This window comes from Lepidochelys olivacea (genome assembly GCF_965140295.1).
Source record: "Lepidochelys olivacea isolate rLepOli2 genome assembly, chromosome: 2".
Lineage (NCBI taxonomy): Eukaryota > Metazoa > Chordata > Testudines > Cheloniidae > Lepidochelys > Lepidochelys olivacea.
In genome coordinates, this window is record NC_140412.1 from 50,566,544 (window position 1) to 50,585,830 (window position 19,287).

Consider the following 19,287-nt stretch of genomic DNA (forward strand, 5'->3'; position numbering starts at 1 on the left):
ATTTGTCATATTATTAATAAGGAAGACGTATTTACAAATTAATCTGTTCAATGATTATTAGAAAGTTGTTTTGAATAAAACCTGGCATTAAAATTTGAAGTAGCAAGTGGGAGCCATTCTACTTTTTCCTTAAATGCTTCAAGAAACAGAGAAGGAAAAATATATTCTTAATCCTGGAAGAGTTGTGGACCCCAACTGTGTGTTTTTAAAAGAACCAGGTCCATGATTTAAAGTCCAGGAAGTGTTGTGGTTTCTGTGTAATGTCAAAATTAATTTTCAATCTGAAATATGTGCAAGCACACACACACACACACACACACACACACGGTAGTAATCTATATTAATTAGAAAGTCCAAAGTATAAACTGATTTGGGGGAAAAAACATTATTTTCTTCTTGGTTTTGGGAAGAGGCGAGACATTTCAGAAGCCTTCATGTTGGATATATATGATCTTAGATAATTTAAATCATCTACTGCCTCTCCAGCTTGGCCATTAAGGCTGATGTTCACTTGTGTCTTGTTCTGTGTTAGTTGTGTCACCGCACATAAATTTTGTTTTTGCTGCACTCAGAAACAATCCATGTTCCTCCCGGTGTTTTACGGACTCCAACATTTGTTGCAGTGTACTGTTGGTTTTAGCAAAGAGCATCATGTCATCAGAACATCTGAGGTCAGTTAAGAGGTGTCTACCAACGGAAATCCCAGCTGCTTCCACTTTGTCAAAACCTTCCAAGGTTTGTCTCATAATAAATTCTGTGAAAATGTTAAAGAGGGTTGGGAACAAAATACACACTTGTCTCACACCCTACCCAGTAGAAAACAATTCACTGTGGGCTTCTGCTGTTCAGACTGCGGTCTGTTGATGGTGGTAGAAACTTGCAATGAGTTCAGTGAGATGCTTTGGAATTCCCATGTCTGCCAGTGTCCTCCAAAGACTGCCATATCAGATGGTATCAAATGCTTCTGAGTTGTCAATGATGCATATGATCAGTGGATGATTGTACTCTCTGACTTTGTCAATGGTGTGATGGATATTTGCAATTTGGTTGTATGTGCCTCAGTGCTTCCTAAAATCAGCTCTCTAAAATCAGCTCAACTACCAGTGCTGGTAGTTCTGCTTCTATCCTTCATTTCATGTGATCCTAGATTATGCAGAATAGGACTTTCATCTCGTATGATATCAGGCAGATGGTGTGATATTTGCTACAACCTTATCTCTCTTTTTTTTTGGTAAGGGTAGAAAAATTCCCTTCATCCTCGGGCCAATTTCTAGGCATTCACATATCATTACAAATTTTCCACATGGGATGAGTACAGCATTTGCCAATTCCTTTTGACTATTCTACAGGCATGTTATCTACCCCTAGTGCTTTCCCAAACATAATTTTCATAACAACATGCACCACTTTCTCTTGCAGAATTGATGGCTCTGGCTCCATGCTTCCTTTCTTTCTTTTTTTTTTTTGGCCCTGTATCATGTGTCTCTCTGGCGGGGCATACCGATTGATACATTAATCTCTTAGTGAGGACTTCATTATCACAATATTTTATTATGTTTGATTGTGGAGAAAACCTTTTGGTAAGAAGTCTGACCACTGTGAACATACCTTTTATATTATTTGTCCTTTATAATTTTCAAGTTCCATACATTTTGTCCCTATGTATTTGCTTATCTCATCTAGTCTGCCTTTAAATCTGTCTGCTCAGTTCCTTAAAATTCTTCTGTCTCCAACCCGTTCTCTTTTATTGTGTTGTTTTTCTGCTCACTCAAACACCCTCTCGGTTACCTGTGGTGTGGTCTGACGCTGACTTTTCACAATAAGTGCTTTAGCCATTCCTAGCAGAATAGTATTCATCTGATCCTTAAATTTGCTGGAATTGTTCGGCTCTTTCACCTAACTCATGCCTCAAACTCATTTTGGACAGAAGTTATATACTCTCCATTGATTCTGGACAAGTCTAAATGCAGTGGGCCTGCTGAACGCTGTATCTTTTTATGTTTGAGGCTAACCGTTCAACTAGCTTGATAAAAAGCAGGCTGATGCCTGAAACAATGTATATAATGCAAGATGAGAGTTACTGTGAAGACTTCAGGGCCCATTTAACCAAAGTTTATGAAACATTTTATAGAATTCAAAGGGAGTCTTTTAAAATGTACATTTATTACAAATGGTAGGAAAATTAAATTGCATTATACTGTTACCTTTTTACCACTGATTTTTTGTACAAGCCAGAAACACACCGTAGGTATTTCTCAGAAGTATTTTGTATTAATTCCAGATGTGCAGATACCAACATTTATTCCTTGAATTTATGAACCATCATTGCACATCTTCTACCGATGAATTCTTGACTCTTGACGTGTAGCTGACCTAGGTTATCATACTGTTGGTCACTGTTAACACACACACACACACACATAAAACTCTAATTTTCCTTTAAGGTAAAGGTTGCTAAATTAACACTAAATTGAGAAATATCTTAATTATAATATTCCTGATATACCTAACTAAATAGATAAAAGCATAGAAATGAACAATTAAGGGATGGTACATGAACAATCTATTTAAAACACATGTAATGTGTGTAAGATATCACATCACACATTCCAAAAAACAACTAACTCTGCCCCAACACTTCTGCATAGCTCTGGTTTACAGTCCATAAAAATCCCAGCACATATGCACCCACTCTGTATCATAAACATTTTAAATAGGAACTTCAGACTCTTACAAACCACCATCACTGACCCAGCCACACACTGTCTTCCTCCCAAATACTCTCTTAGATGGGGATTTGCCTTTAACCTACACTTTAAGAAGCAAGCCTGTACTCTCAAGTAGTTCTCCATAATTGCACTTGCAACCTTTGTCCAAAGATGGCTTACTCCCAGGATGTCTCTCTGAAGGCATGAACTCCTTCTACCTGTCACCTCAGAAAGCCACTCAGCCTTTTCCTTGCCAATTTTTTTTTCCCTGATGAGACTAATGCAGCTATCAGGGCAAATCAGCAGAAGAGCTCTATGCCTCAACATGGGATCCTAAAAGCCTGGCATCCTCTCACACTCTCAGATAATGGTTATAAAACAACTGTTAACAGTTTACTCAATTACAATCTAATTTCAAATATAGTTTATGCACATCTTTCAAAGGAGATTTAACTATATGGAAAGTTTAAAGGGAATGTAACAAGCTGTTTTTCAACAGAACAAACCAAAAGAAACATTAGGCTCTATGACAGATTTCAAATCTGTCTAACTTTTTAAAGGAACTGTAACTATACATCAAGCGGTTGATCCCAGGAGGTGCTGTGTACCCATAGCAACCATTAAAGTCAAAGGCCTGAGATGTGTCTAAGGCCCTCCTCAACACAGTACATAAATGCTTCACAAACAATACTGAATTAGCCCTCAAATCCCCTTTGAGTGTGAGAAGTACTATGTACTTCAGTTTAATCATGGAGAACTGAGGGACTTGCTCAAGATCACACATGAAGTCTGTGCCAGAGCCAGGAACTAACCTGGGATTATTCTGCATCCCAATCCGGTCCCTTCAATACACGTCTATCTTGAAAAATAATTCAATGAATTTTCTTCAAACTTTGCAAGACAATAAATGGTCTTTGGGTAAGTACGACAATTTGCAGTCAAACAGTTATACTAGCAATAGAGCCACAGGGTAGCTAAAAATTAGACTTACAATGGAGCAAGGTGGCTACTTCAACTATGGAGCAATGGCCATTGTTCCATTAGGTTTTCCTAGTGCAACACTTTTAGTGTATTTTGTTTTTATTTCATTCTACTTTTAAATTAATAATCCACAACATTTCTTCTTCATTTCACTTTTCCTCTCACTTTAAGGCAGAGATTTAGCTGAGCATGTCAGCTGTAAAAAAACAAAAAGAGTGTGTGTGGGTGTATGACATTACTTTATAAAGACGCACCACAATGTCGTCCACCTTATTCCATTTTACTCTTGCCTCTTAAGCATGGTTCAACAAATAAACTATTTTATAGCAATGTCAATTCTATCCTCCCTACCATTTATATAGTTTATAGCTGCACAATATGCACTGTGGGTATTTTCAGACATTTTGACATTATACAATATTTCACAATAAACAGCTAGACTACAGGATCCATACCTAGTGGAAGCTTACAGATGGCTGATTGTGAAAGCCCATTAGAAAGTCTGAGTACATGTGGCAGCAGCTTCATACTGCAATACTGCAATGAATTGTATCTACTGCTTCCTATTTCATTTTCATAAAATCTTATTTATGTTTTTTTTTTCTTATGACGGTATTCAGTACAGCAAACAATTCAACAATTGTAAGAAAGACTAGAGGAAAAAATCACACAGAATGTATTTTATTTCTATATGTTGAGCCTAATGCTGAGTTCTAAATTTAATTATTTACAAGTCAATCTCCCTGCTAATGCTTTCAGTGAATATTTACTTGCAACTTACAGTAGCATCAGAGTGATAACAGAGTGAAGTGTAGGCCATGAAAAATATGGAAAATGACAGTGAAAGTGAGTCGAATGGAAAGTATATTTAAAGGGAATTTAGAAGGAAGAGGCAGCAAAATTCTACGATCAAAGCTCACCACGGAAATCTGCTTTCTCTCTCTCTACTTCCATGCAGTGTACTCTCATTTTATGTCAGTGGGAGTTCTTCACGTTTCTAGAAGAGCAAAATATCAATCAAGATCAGCTACGAGCAGCTGAAAAGATAAGTTCACCCTTTGAGAGCCTGATCTGGCATTCCTTTTACACCCAAAACTCCTAATGATTTCCATGAGAGTTTGGGGCCTACAAGGATTCCAGGATACTTGATTCTAAGTGTCTAAATGTAAAAGAGTGAACACATGTAGAAATCATATGTTAAATATTTGATTCTAGAAGATTCTCAGAAGTGATGTTTTTGAGAGAAACATTTCAATTTTTAAATCAGCCATTTATTCTCACAACCCTCTTGCCCCATCCTTTGCAATACCTTTTACATTAGATTATTATATTAGATTATAAAGATGATGGCATTTTTCCCTAGGTTTCTACCCTGAGAGCTTCTAATATCAGCACCTCCATTGTTATATACATTTAACTCTGCAATTGACTATCATTACAGCAGCCAATGAAATCATGTAGTGAGCAAGAGGGGGAGCAACATCTACAGGAATTTACTGGAGCCCAATGGTTGTTTTTACTAAATAGCACAAACTTGAACTGCTGCCTATGAAAGCTGTGCAAGACTCACTAGGTCTATCAGCAACTTCACCGGTTGCCATGTTATGAATGCCAGCAGTAATAACTGGGCACCTCAAGCAAATCACTGCAAAAACATAATACACTGAGTACAAGCTTTGAAACATGAAGAGTCTAAGTTTCAAAGGGAAAACAATTACCATGCATAGAGTATTAGAACAATGAAAGAGCACAGTAAAAAAAATAGTAGTATGCAGGAGAAAATCTTCATGGACAGGGATAATTGTGATCTCAAGAATGAAAGGGAAGACTATGAAATGTCACATCTGGCGTTTAATATTTGGAGCTCCCTCTATTACAGTAACAAAGTTTTTTGCCTTTTTTTAAAGTGTGGCTTATTTAAAATTTATAATGGAAAATCCAAACAGTCTATATACATATTACACACAAGAAAACCTGTTAAAAGACAGAGATGACCTGTGCTTACTGAGAGTTGTGGGAAGGGTGCAGAGTGAGGGCAGCCGGCTTCCGCAGTGTTACTGAGCATGCTCAGTCCAAGCCAAGCAGCAAATCTGGGGCTGGGGTAATACGTGACCCTGCATGCCCCCCATGCACTGCGTCTGTGGTGAACCTATGGCCCACAGGCTGGATCAGGCCCATTGGTTAATTTCATCTGGCCCGCGGCACCCTCCCCCCCGCGGAGCTGGAGCTGCCAGCACAGTTTTGAGCCACCATGGGGGGGAAGCTCCGAGCCTCTGCACCCATCCTGTGGGGCTGGAGCCGCAAGTGCCAGATAGCCCTGCTGCGGGGGGAAGCCCCAAGCCTCCGCGCCCGCCCAGAGTGGCCTGCGATTGATTTTTTTCTGTGGGTCAATGGCCCATGACAGAAAAAAGGTTCCCCACCCTTGTGTTAAAAGAACATTATTAAGGTTGCAAAAGCAAGTTCTTCAAAGTTAGGAAATACCAGAATTAAGGTTGTGCTCATATTGGAGTGTTTAGACAGGAGTAGATCAAAGTGCACTAGGGAAATTTTAGTGTATGGCAGCGGGGTCAGCATGAACACTTCATGCCCGGAAGGCTTGTGCAGGGTAGATTTACATCCCAGCTTGCTGTGAGATAAGAGTTTATATAGACAAGCCTTGAATCAGCTCTATTTCCAAGAAACAACTCCCTTGTTCTCTGCCCTGCAGTTTTCCCTTGCGAAACCATTCAGCTCAAAGATCCTAGCCCTGGACCATATGGAATAGTGCAGTGAACATAATTTCCTTTTGTGCAGTTGCTCTGCAGTACAGTGGAATGGTGTACCTACAGATCACAGCTCCAAGGAGCTAACAGTTTAAAATAGGTTTCGGAAAAAGAAAAGGAGTACTTGTGGCACCTTAGAAACTAACAAATTTATTTGAGCATAAGCTTTTGTGAGCTACAGCTCACTTCATCGGGTGCATTCAGTGGAAAATACGGTCGGGTCCCCACTGTATTTTCCACTGAATGCACCCGAGGAAGTGAGCTGTAGCTTATGAAAGCTTATGCTCAAATAAATTTGTTAGTCTCTAAGGTGCCACAGGTACTCCTTTTCTTTTTGCGAATACAGACTAACATGGCTGCTACTCTGAAACCTAAAATAGGTTTGTATCACTAAATGAACAGAATGGGACCAATATCCACTGCAGCAAGCTCCTCTGCAAGAAACTGGTTCTGCACCATTGCAGTCATATGAAATATTGCCATCAACTTCAGTGGTGCAGGATTAGTCATCTAGTCCTCATTCAGACAAAATAGAGCAGTGCCATGAACACCAAGAGCCCAGAAATCTTGAGTATGCCTTGAAAAAATCATGACATTTTAAAAATAATACATTTGTATTTGCCTTCAGGATTCTGAGTCTTTAGGGTTCATGTTTCGAGCTTTTCTCCATAACCAAGACAGCTAGAGACTTAGTTTTATTTTTAAAGAATGTGAAAGTGGAGATTATCATATAATCACATGACTCTAGAAGGTGGGGATTTCAGAAAAAATACTGAAATTTCTGCAATAAAATTGTAAGAGTTGGCAACAGTGATTTTACTCTACTCACAGTCTGCCTAGTCACTGTGTTGGTGCAGTTACTGCAGCTCTATGGAGTCTCAAGGATAAAGCCCACAGAGAATTATTTCACTCTTTCTATGGAAAGGTTAGTACTGACTACTTATATATCAATAATTCACAATATGCATTTCCTTAGCATCTTTCATACAACAATAACACAAAGTAGAGGGACTGATCATGAAACTTCTAATGGAATACAAAGTTTTTTACCTCTAGAAAAATGGATCAAATCTGGTCTAGGTCAAAAGGGACCAAAAGTGTTTAGCAGCTTAACAGGAGCTGTAGATTTCATTTATTTTCCTAATGCATAACTTACCACATTAGAAAAAACAATACACCATAGGTCTCCCACAAAATGGCAGTTTTAGCCAAGGTTAATGTAAGCAGGGGAATAGTCCCGCTATTGTGGGGAACTTTCCTGGCTTCTGCACTACCCCGGTGAAGTGGGCTAGTGAAAGGATCTGAGTCCTCGCTCCCACTTCCTTTACCCAGTGCCCTCCCTGCCCTGGAGGACTTCCCTTCCACTCTCCTGTCTGGCAGAGTCCTCATAACCCCAACAGGGCTGGGCCCAGGATTCCTGAGGAGCTCGAAACCCCAACCCTGCTGTGGTCACCTAGGACAGGGGCTAGGGTGTCCCCACTCCGGGGTACTCTGTCTGCACAGGGCACTTCTCTGACCCACTGACCATTACATACAATTTAAAGCAAATGCAAGTTATTTAATCAACAATTAATTTTAAAAAGAATAAGGGAAAATGGGAAAGGTTAAAGGAAACATCAACCCGCTCTGTGGCAGGGAACATCACAAATAGTGTCTCTGGAATGTCAGGGCAGTTCACAGTCTGGTCCTTGTAAGTCCCAGGCCTTCCTCTCAGGCCCTGGCTGTGCTGCCGGGATGCTGTGGGTTGGACACTTGCTCTGGTGGTGGCCTCACGCTCTCAGGCTCTAAGTGGTAGGACCCTTCTTCCCAGTGTCGCCCCCGCCCTGTCAGGGTTATGATCCAAGCCTGGCCTGCAGAGCCTCTTGGCTGAGGCGTCTCCCTGTGCTGGGCCTGCTGCCCAGGGTCCCCCTCGGTCTCCCCAGCTGCTCACCGCACCCAGCTCCAGACTGCTCCAGCCCGAGCTGCACCACTCGGTCTCTGCACTGCTGCTGCTGCTCTGCCTCCAGCTCCCTGGGCTGCTTCTCTGGCCCCTCTGCCTCTGGTTGCTGCAGCTCTGCTCCCAGGACAGGTCTGCTCTGCAGGCTGCTTCTGTGACACTGCTCCCAGCACTGACCTGCTTCCTGGGCCGCTCTTCTGGCCCCTCTGCCTCTGGTTGCTGCAGCTCTGCTCCCAGGACAGGTCTGCTCTGCAGGCTGCTTCTGTGACACTGCTCCCAGCACTGACCTGCTTCCTGGGCTGCTCTTCTGGCCTCTCTGGCTCTGGTTGCTGCAGTTCTGCTCCCAGCACAGGTCTGCTCTCTCTGGGCTGTGCCTCTGGCTTTGGGGCTGCAGCTCTGCTCTCAGGACAGGGTCTGCTCTCTCTGGGCTGCTTTTCTGGTCCCTCTGGATCTGGCACAGCTCTGCTCCCCAACTCAGCTTGGGCCCGCGCTTTCTCCTTAGCTCGGCCCCCACTCTGTCTGACACAGGCAAATCCAGCTCATATGGAGGACGGGACCTCCCTGGCCTCCTGACTCTCTGATTAGCCTGCCTGCCCGCCCTGTCATTCAGACTGACCTGGAGCATTGGTCTCTCCCCATTGTTCCTGGGGACTATCAGTCTCAGGGCCCTGATTCCCCATCGACCCTTCCCTCTTTTTAGTACTGGGAGCTAGCAATTAAAACACCCCTCCCTGAATGTTAGTAAGGGGGCAACAGTCCCCTTACATTAAGTATTGATTGATTCATGGAGAATGAACCTTCCAGATCAAAGTTTAGTCACATTGGTGAAGAAATTTGCACTCTTATCTAAGCTCTGTTTGGTGAATATACAGAGAACTTTAGTTCTAGGCTTGTCAATCTGGCATCTTTCATGAGCACTACAATTATTTGCAAAGTGCTTTAGAACAACAAATATCTATTCCTTAATATTAATTTTCATTAAAATGCAAACAAGATGAACAGCAGTCAAAATATTGAGTTTGGAAACCCAGTTTCTGTAGTAAAAATTAGCTTTAACTTTCATCTAAATTGAACCCAAACCTTTTTGTAGGTTTGAAAAAAAACATTGGTTTTGCTTTTGTTTTCTTTTTTAATCTTTATTTTCACATTTCATTGTTCCATCAGGAAATAATGCAGTTCTGACATAAGCAACTTCTAGAAATCTGATCTGCACTTCCAAATCAGGAACACCTGGATAAAATCTGTTTATTGGATAACATCCAATCTTATTTGTTCACTGGAGTCTCTTCCAATTTTCACCACAGCAGAATCTGGCCCATATCACAGTGACGGGCATTACTTGGAATAATTTTCTTAAAATGAATTGTATCAAGTGACATAAATAAACAAACAAATTAAATTAAAATATTTCACAAAAGATTTCTCAAAATCATTTTCCCCTAAAAGTGAGTGGAATTTTGTTAAGAGATTATTGTGTATACTCCCAAAAGTAATAGAAGTACCTACTACCTGGAGTTCTGATATTTTTACTGAGGAGCCCTCAATATGGAATATGTGTTCCAGAATCTAAAGCACCATAGAAGATTCATTTTCATGGATCTGTCACTCTCTGCACTGGGCACTTCTCTGACCCACTGACCATTACATACAATTTGAAAGAGCTACAGTTTGAACATAACAATTCAACAACAGTAACAGTTTGGAATAGTCCATAGAAATGGGATTAGAGTATATTTATTTAATTCAGGGTTTTATTCTGTTCTGAGCAGAGCACTGCTCTAGGCTGCCCTATTGGTAGAACTGCCAGCAGTAGTCAATTATAGTTATTGAGGTAATAATAATGCATTTCACCAACATCCATACCAGCTTGTGTTAAACAGCACAAATTTGAAACGTAGAGCAAAACCAAAAACAAAAGAATGTACCATGCTGAAATGTGTGTTAATAAATCAGGCCGGGGTGGCAGATTCTGAAACCTTTCTCTGAAAGTAGTCCCACTGACATCAAAATGACTACTCAGTGAGTAAGCTGCCCACCTTAATTTCAAAATACTATGAAAAAGAATGCCACTTCATAGCAGAAGTTTTTGAAGAGCAAAGTTTAGGTGGGGTAGTGACTGCTTTGATATTTGATATTTGCCCAAACAATTGGGTTTAGATCAGAGTGTGGCTTTTTGGAAGACTACGCCTTCTAAATTGATGACTTGGATAATTCTTTTCAGAGTTCAGACCCCATTTTTGTTTGCATTTTTAATTTTAGCAAAATGGAAAATAAGATATTGCATTTGAGGCCCAGTTCTGCAACCCTTACTCATGCCATGTAGCACTTACTCAAGTGATTAATTCTAGATGACTTCAAAAGGTGATGATCAACATGATTCAGAGTTGCAAAATCAGATCCAAAATTAGTATCCAATTTGGAATTCAGACACAAACATGTTTTGTTTTCTTAATGTATTTCTCATTAGTTACAAAACTCAATCTTTTTTAAATTATGCAGTTCCACTTCCCAGGCTTGCTTTTCTCTTGCCTGGAAGCTTATTCTGTATGCTGTTAAAATTAATAAAATACAATGTTAGTTTTAGAACAGAACAACACGTGAGCACTGCAGGGCACTACTTATTATGGACCTGTATTTCTAGTGTGGGCATTTGAACAAATTCCACTTATTATTCCTGTAATACTTGTGCCTTTGTGTTTAAATTATGCAAAGCTCATATTTATTTAGCTTGATGATCAAATAAAAATTACCTAGGAACTTTCAAGCATCAAAACACATGTTGTTCCCTACCATCACTGTGAGGGTTTTTGCATTGCATTGGTCCTAAGCTCACATTCAAAAGGGGCTACAGAGTAAAATATTTTTCCATTATTTATATGGATAAATATTGGAAATGGCCATACAAAAACAGTTAGCTTTTAAATGAATGTGTTAAAACATTTAGTACATTCACACACACACTCACACAGAGGTAATACAGAGAGGTGCCTGTGGACGTTATTCTGACTCATCACAATGGATCCTTGCAATTCTTGCAGAGTTATCAAAGTACTGAAAATAAATGGCATAATAACTCAGTAATACAGTTACAGACATGGGACAAGAGTTGGTTAGAAAACAAAAGTCTATGACTCACCTATACTACCTGAAATTTTATTTTGATGAAGTTTTCCAGTCAGCTTTGTTTGGAATGGAAGCTTCCTTGAGTATTACCAGGTAATAATATATGACAGTCACTAACCCCGCTGCTCCCAGACCAAAATGCCACTTATTCACTTGGTTTAGCTGGGCTTTCCCATAAGAACTATGGGTTCAGTTCCACCACCCTTACTCACATTGAATTGTACCTTGCTCCACAAGTAATTGCTGTTATTTCAAGGGGATGGTTGTGGAATATGATGACACTACTTAACATGAGGAAGGGCAGCAGAATCTGACTATAGGTTATTTTAAAACCCAAACAATGAGGGCAAGTGGTGGGAGGATGAAGAGGAAAAGAATTAAAAAAAAAACCAATTATATCATTCACCTATAAGATGCTCTGATACCATGGTAAAGAATATGATATACAATATGGAAGTTAGAGAGATGGATATACACAACACCACAAAAGAACAAAGTTCAAAGGAATAAATTATGTCTAGTGGTTAATGAAGTCTACCAAAATTAAGTTGCAAACATTTATTTTAATAATAAACATAAGGATTCACTACTCTGTTTATTTGCTTTTCATGAAATTTATGAGAGCAAGTTTTGTTTGGCAATGATAATCATGGAAAGAGACAGGTTTCAGAGTGGTAGCCATATTAGTCTGTATCAGCAAAAACAACAAGGGGTCCTTGTGGCACCTTAGTGACAAACACATTTATTTGGGCATAAGCTTTTCATAGAATATCAGGGTTAGACAGGACCTCAGGAGGTCATCTAGTCCAACCTCCTGGTTAAAGCACAACCAATCCCCAATTTTTGCCCCAGATCCCTAAGTGGTCCCCTCAAGGATTGAGCTCACAACCTTGGGTTCAGCAGGCTAATGCTCAAACCACTGAGCTATCCTACTTCTTAAGATAGTTTCAAGAAATATATGTATGAATGTGAATTAGGAAGAGTATCTGTGCTGGAAATGCACAGCAGCCATCCTGAAAGCCATTCATGGGTTTGAGGGTCATTTACTCAGGAGCAAAAATAATTTGTGTGGAGAACATGGGAAATTTCTGTATTTTATGAAAACTGTACTCCAACCCACTTGGTAAAGGGGTTAATCTCTTTGCAGAAAAAAGTAGTAAGTAATAAATTGAGAGTGTGGGGGCCACCTAAATGAATCTGAGTTGGCATTAATGGATTATCATTGATCATTATTAATATAATTTTTATTTTATTTTTAAATCAACATGTGAATGGAGCTACCTTGAAGATACAGTGGAGACCAGGCAATTAGTGTTTAATAACTTCTGGCCAAATGGACCTGTTGGATGTGCATGGGCAATTACCTGTTTGACCACAGCCTCTCCCCTATCTGGGCAGTACACATCAAAACTGTGTGACTGGGCCTTGAGATGAAGGACTAAGACGTTAGGAGAGAAGGGTAAGTATCTTCCTTTCCCAATGGATTGGGTAAGTCCATCCAGAACAGCTAGGCAAGGCCAGGGAAGTTTGCTGCAAGTATGCTGTCTGCCATCCAGACCAGGGCAAAAAGAGACCTGCCTAATTAAACAAGGAGAGCTGGCAAATTAAATGAGAGACATGTGTTTAGGCTTTGTGTTACCATTTTAATCCAATATTGCTTACCACTGTAGTCCAGCTGAGTACTAAATGATTACTTGTTTTGAAAAGACTATCCTACTGCAAACTTCTGCTGGTTGCATAGCTCCCAGAAAGGTAAGTTTCCAACAGGGCTCCAAGCTCATTTGGACCTGTTGAAGAAGCCACAGTGAGAAAAAGGTGCGGAAGCCAGGGACCCAGTCTCTGAGTAGCGGAATCGCAGGGCTCCACCTTGAGCAAAGCGGAGGCCCTCGGCCTGTCAGTAAGAAGGGTACACTCTCTCCCAGAGAGACTGCATAAAGGTCAGAGGCGTAGCACCTCCTGTGAACTGTGACAATGTAACTCAGGTGACCAATACACAGAGGCCATCATGAATTAAAAATAGTCAACACTTGAAGCAACAGTAACAGCAAACAGTTCAGAAGCAATCCCTGGGCTGAAACGTGTTCAAAAACACCATTAATCAAATAATGTATTTTCGGAAAATAATTTGCCCAGCTCTAATTATGTCATATGTTACCATAAATCACTGGAATCCACACAGTGATCCTATGGTGAAACTGCTGTATTTATTCAAGTTACTTTTTGGAGCTACTAGCAGCCAATTTATAGAAAAATAAAAGACTTCAAATTGGATCAAAGCTGTACGTGGTAGTGAACTCTATCACTTAAGAACACTTACGCTCTGTAGGAACCCACTGAATGATCTAGCAGCCCTAAATCTCTGTGGAGAAACCTCTTCCTGATAAGATTGCTGGGCTCTGCTAGCTCCTGGGAGCCATTCAGCTAGACGACAGTAGTGTCGTCACCGTCTCTGGGAATGGAAACCCTGGCCACACATGTAGGCACCCACCTCAATCCAAATGAGAGAGCGTTACAAGGTATCTAGTTAACACACAGCTCTGAAAAGAGTTGCCAGTTGAGCATGTGTGCAGGTTCTGCCCTGCTTAACAGAAGTTCACTGAGTTTCATTACAAGATTCTGATTTCTGTACAAGTTACTACATATAACAACTCTGAATAACATATTCTAAACTCGATCACTATGCATAATGCTGACACAAGTTGTTTTTTATGTCATACATTACAATATATATTGACACAGTAAACAGTGATTTCATTGAGCTTCTGTTTGACAAAATTTTTCACTAGGACCACAATGACATTCATGGCATCACATGTTCTCTTCTACCCACAAAGAGACCTTAACCCAAACCCAGCTTTCAATAACCACAAATGGGTGAAAACTTAGAGGAACAGGACTAATCTATTTTACAAGGGCCAATCTATGCTACATGGAATGTGCTGATAGGCACATGGTAATGGGCAGCAATACAAAACCAAAATCCAGTACAACAGATTTCAGAGTAGCAGCCGTGTTAGTCTGTATTTGCAAAAAGAAAAGGAGTACTTGTGGCACCTTAGAGACTAACCAATTTATTTGAGCATAAGCTTTCGTGAGCGCTTATGCTCAAATAAATTGGTTAGTCTCTAAGGTGCCACAAGTACTCCTTTTCTCAGTACAACAGAGTTTCTAAACTACCTACAAGATATGTGGAGGGAACTGGGAAGAAGAAATGGTCTGCAAATTTTCATCAAAACAGTTTTCCATCAGAAAATGGTGTTTAATTAAATAGGCATTTTCATGAAATTGTTAATATTTCAATGAAATTTCATTTTAAAAAATGGTTTGAAAATGTTGAAACATTCCATTTTAACATTTTCAGAACAGAATGTTTTTATTTTACAGTCTGAAACAATTTTGTTTTGAAATTTCCTTTACGCTCTATAAAAAAATTAAAAAGAGTTGAAACCAAACCAAAACATTTCAATCAATCTGAAACAATTTCTTTGGAGTTTAGCTTTGTGAAAAATTTCAAAATGTTAGCTTTTCATCCTGATTCAGGATAGAAAAAAGTCAAAATCTGAATTTTTCACTGAACAAAAAAACCTATTTTTCCAGCCTGCTCTTCTTAGAAGTTAATTTTGCCATTGCTGGATTATAAAGTTAAAGATAAATATGTAGAAGCATATATAGGATCCAAATAAATTTTATGTTATAATATGACATATAACAAGATATTATGACAAGTCACCTAGCAACTTCAGTAAGTAAAAATAGAGTATGTGGCTTGTCATATTGTCTTAATACTTAGCACTTACTTAGCACTTTACATCTTTGATGAACTGTTCAAACATCAAGAGCTAGAATGTGACTAGCTCTGCATTTTTTTTCAAGGAGAAATAATGGTATAAGACAACACAAGGGGCGTGGGGCAACCACCGTTGCTCTGAACCCCCTTACTCACTGTCCAACTTAATAGGCCCAGTGCAGGACAGCACTTCTTCAAAGACTGTCACAATGCAAAGACTTGCTCTGATGCATGGTCCTCCCTGCACTCCTGGAGATAGTCTGGCTAAATTACCCAGAAAGCCTTTTGGGGACAACTGCTTGCAAATAGCACCTGTACCCTCCCTCCTAAGGTGGAAGCTGGCTATACAAGACAGAACAGAGTCCTAAGCAATTAATCCTGTGAGGGAAGTTTACAGATGAGGATTGACACTTATAAAAGAATCCCACAGGATTAATAGAAATGAAGCCAGTAGGTACCTTAAATTTAATAGAATTCTATAGAAGTCACTCTTAAAAAAATTGATAGAGATTTAATAGATGATACCATTTCTGTATTTTTAAGTCTTCATATAGCATTCTGTAGCAGGGATATAATTCTCTAGGCATATTTAGACTGGAAATAACATGCACAGTTTTAACAGTGAGGGTAATTAACAATTTACCAAGAATTATGGTGGATTCTCTGGCAATTTTAAAATCCAGATTGGATGTTTTTCTTAAAGATTTGCTCTAGAAATTATTTTGGGGAAGTTCTATAGCCTGTCTTATACAGGAGGTCAGACTAGATGATCCCTGTTGAGGTTACAGGGACAAACCATCCCGATGAGTCGAAAGAATAGTAAATATGGCAGGCGACCAGCTTGGCTTAACGGTGAAATCCTAGCGGATCTTAAACATAAAAAAGAAGCTTACAAGAAGTGGAAGGTTGGACATATGACCAAGGAAGAGCATAAAAATATTGCTCGGGCATGTAGGAATGAAATCAGGAGGGCCAAATCGCACCTGGAGCTGCAGCTAGCAAGAGATGTCAAGAGTAACAAGAAGGGTTTCTTCAGGTATGTTGGCAACAAGAAGAAAGCCAAGGAAAGTGTGGGCCCCTTACTGAATGAGGGAGGCAACCTAGTGACAGAGGATGTGGAAAAAGCTAATGTACTCAATGCTTTTTTTGCCTCTGTCTTCACTAACAAGGTCAGCTCCCAGACTGCGGCGCTGGGTATCACAACATGGGGAGTAGATGGCCAGCGCTCTGTGGAGAAAGAGGTGGTTAGGGACTATTTAGAAAAGCTGGACGTGCATTAGTCCATGGGGCCGGACGAGTTGCATCCGAGTGTGCTAAAGGAATTGGCGGCTGTGATTGCAGAGCCATTGGCCATTATCTTTGAAAACTCGAGGCAAACGGGGGAAGTCCCAGATGACTGGAAAAAGGCTAATGTAGTGCCAATCTTTAAAAAATGGAAGAAGGAGGATCCTGGGAACTACAGGCCAGTCAGCCTCACCTCAGTCCCCGGAAAAATCATGGAGCAGGTCCTCAAAGAATCAATCCTGAAGCACTTACATGAGAGGAAAGTGATCAGGAACAGTCAGCATGGATTCACCAAGGGAAGGTCATGCCTGACTAATCTAATCACCTTCTATGATGAGATTACTGGTTCTGTGGATGAAGGGAAAGCAGTGGATGTATTGTTTCTTGACTTTAACAAAGCTTTTGACACGGTCTCCCACAGTATTCTTGTCAGCAAATTAAAGAAGTATGGGCTGGATGAATGCACTATAAAGTGGGTAGAAAGTTGGCTAGATTGTCGGGCTCAACGGGCAGTGATCAGTGTCTCCATGTCTAGTTGGCAGCCGGTGTCAAGTGGAGTGCCCCAGGGGTCGGTCCTGGGGCCGGTTTTGTTCAATATCTTCATAAATGATCTGGAGGATGGTGTGGATTGCACCCTCAGTAAGTTTGCAGATGACACTAAACTGGGAGGAGAGGTAGATACGCTGGAGGGTAGGGATAGGATACAGAGGGACCTAGACAAATTGGAGGATTGGGCCAAAAGAAATCTGATGAGGTTCAATAAGGATAAGTGCAGGGTCCTGCACTTAGGATGGAAGAACCCAATGCACAGATACAGACTAGGGACCGAATGGCTATGCAGCAGTTCTGCGGAAAGGGACCTAGGGGTGACAGTGGACGAGAAGCTGGATATGAGTCAGCAGTGTGCCCTTGTTGCCAAGAAGGCCAATGGCATTTTGGGATGTATAAGTAGGGGCATAGCGAGCAGATCGAGGGACGTGATTGTTCCCCTCTATTCGACATTGGTGAGGCCTCATCTGGAGTACTGTGTCCAGTTTTGGGCCCCACACTTCAAGAAGGATGTGGATAAATTGGAGAGAGTCCAGCGAAGGGCAACAAAAATGTTTAGGGGTCTGGATCACATGAGTTATGAGGAGAGGCTGAGGGAACTGGGATTGTTTAGTCTGCAGAAGAGAAGAATGAGGGGGGATTTGAGAGCTGCTTTCAACTACCTGATAGGTGGCTCCAGAGAGGATGGTTCTAGACTATTCTCAGTGGTAGAAGAGGACAGGACAAGGAGTAATGGTCTCAAGTCGCAGTGCGGGAAGTTTAGGTTGGATATTAGGAAAAACTTTTTCACTAGGAGGGTGGTGAAACACTGGAATGCGTTACCTAGGGAGGTGGTAGAATCTCCTTCCTTAGAAGTTTTTAAGGTCAGGCTTGACAAAGCCCTGGCTGGGATGATTGAATTGGGGATTGGTCCTGCTTTGAGCAGGGGGTTGGACTAGATGACCTCCTGAGGTCCCTTCCAACCCTGATATTCTATGATTCTATGATCACAATGGTTCCGTCTGGCCTTGGAATCCATGAAAGCTTCTATAATAATTTAAAAAGAACCTACAGAAAGATAAACCTTTCCTATCAAGTTCTATATGACTCTTCCATAAAGGAAAACTGAGATAATGCAAAGCAACTTGTCCAGAATCCCTCTGTGACTCAATAACGAATCCAGGATTCTTGTTTGTTTCCAGCCCCAAGAATATTCATACAGATTGCACTGCTTGCAAAGGAAATTCAGAACACACATGCAGATACACTGTATATGAAAAAAGAACAGGAGTATTTGTGGCACCTTAGAGACTAACATTTATTAGAGCATATGTACATTGGCCAAACCGGACAGTCTCTACGCAAAAGAATAAATGGACACAAATCTGACATCAGGAATCATAACATTCAAAAACCAGTCGAAGAACACTTCAACCTCTCTGGCCACTCCGTAAAACATTTAAGGGTGGCAATTTTGCAACAGGAAAGCTTCAAAAACAGACTGCAACGAGAAACTGCTGAGCTTGAATTAATATGCAAACTAGATACCATTAACCTGGGTTTGAATAGAGACTGGGAGTGGCTGGGTCATTACACAAATTGAATCTATTTCCTTAAGTTAAGTATCCTCACACCTTCTTGTCAACTGTCTAAATGGACCATCTTGATTATCACTACAAAAGTTTTTTTCTCCTGCTGATAATAGCTCATCTTAACTAATTAGCCTCTCACAGTTTGTATGGTAACTTCCAACTTATCTGTATGTGTATATATATCTTACTATATGTTCCATTCTATGCATCCAATGAAGTGAGCTGTAGCCCACTAAAGCTTATGCTCTAATAAATTTGTTAGTCTCTAAGGTGCCACAAGTCCTCCTGTTCTTTTTGTGGATATAGACTAACACAGCTGCTACTCTGAAAACTGTATATGAAAGTACATTTTAGTTTTTTACAGAATATTAACTCCAAGAGTTGCCAGGACACCCATCAGAGACTAACATTGTATACCTTCATAATTTGGCATTCTTTGTACAAAAGTATTTTGTTGATTTTGTACTTTCATGTTGGTATGAGATGGAACATGTATTATTACTATATTATTATTAATTATTATACATGTGTTTTATTCTGTGGATGCTCTCTCTCACCAAGAGGCCCCATTTAAGTTAACACTTTT

General features: G+C 40.3%; 1 protein-coding gene across 10 annotated transcripts in view; it reads right to left on the bottom strand.

Annotated features, from left to right (window-relative positions):
• RALYL (RALY RNA binding protein like) overlaps positions 1 to 19,287 on the bottom strand; it is a 625,744-nt gene that overhangs the window by 358,466 nt on the left and 247,991 nt on the right. For 5 of the 10 annotated variants that reach the window (XM_084621329.1, XM_084621328.1, XM_084621323.1 and 2 more), the window contains exon 1: positions 4,610 to 4,686. The exons of the other annotated variants lie outside the window; for them this stretch is intronic. In XM_084621329.1, coding sequence (XP_084477455.1) covers positions 4,610 to 4,658 — 49 coding nt within the window. In that variant the 5' untranslated portion in view covers positions 4,659 to 4,686. Of the gene's footprint in view, positions 1 to 4,609; positions 4,687 to 19,287 lie in introns of those variants that run through there. 10 annotated transcript variants of the gene reach the window in all.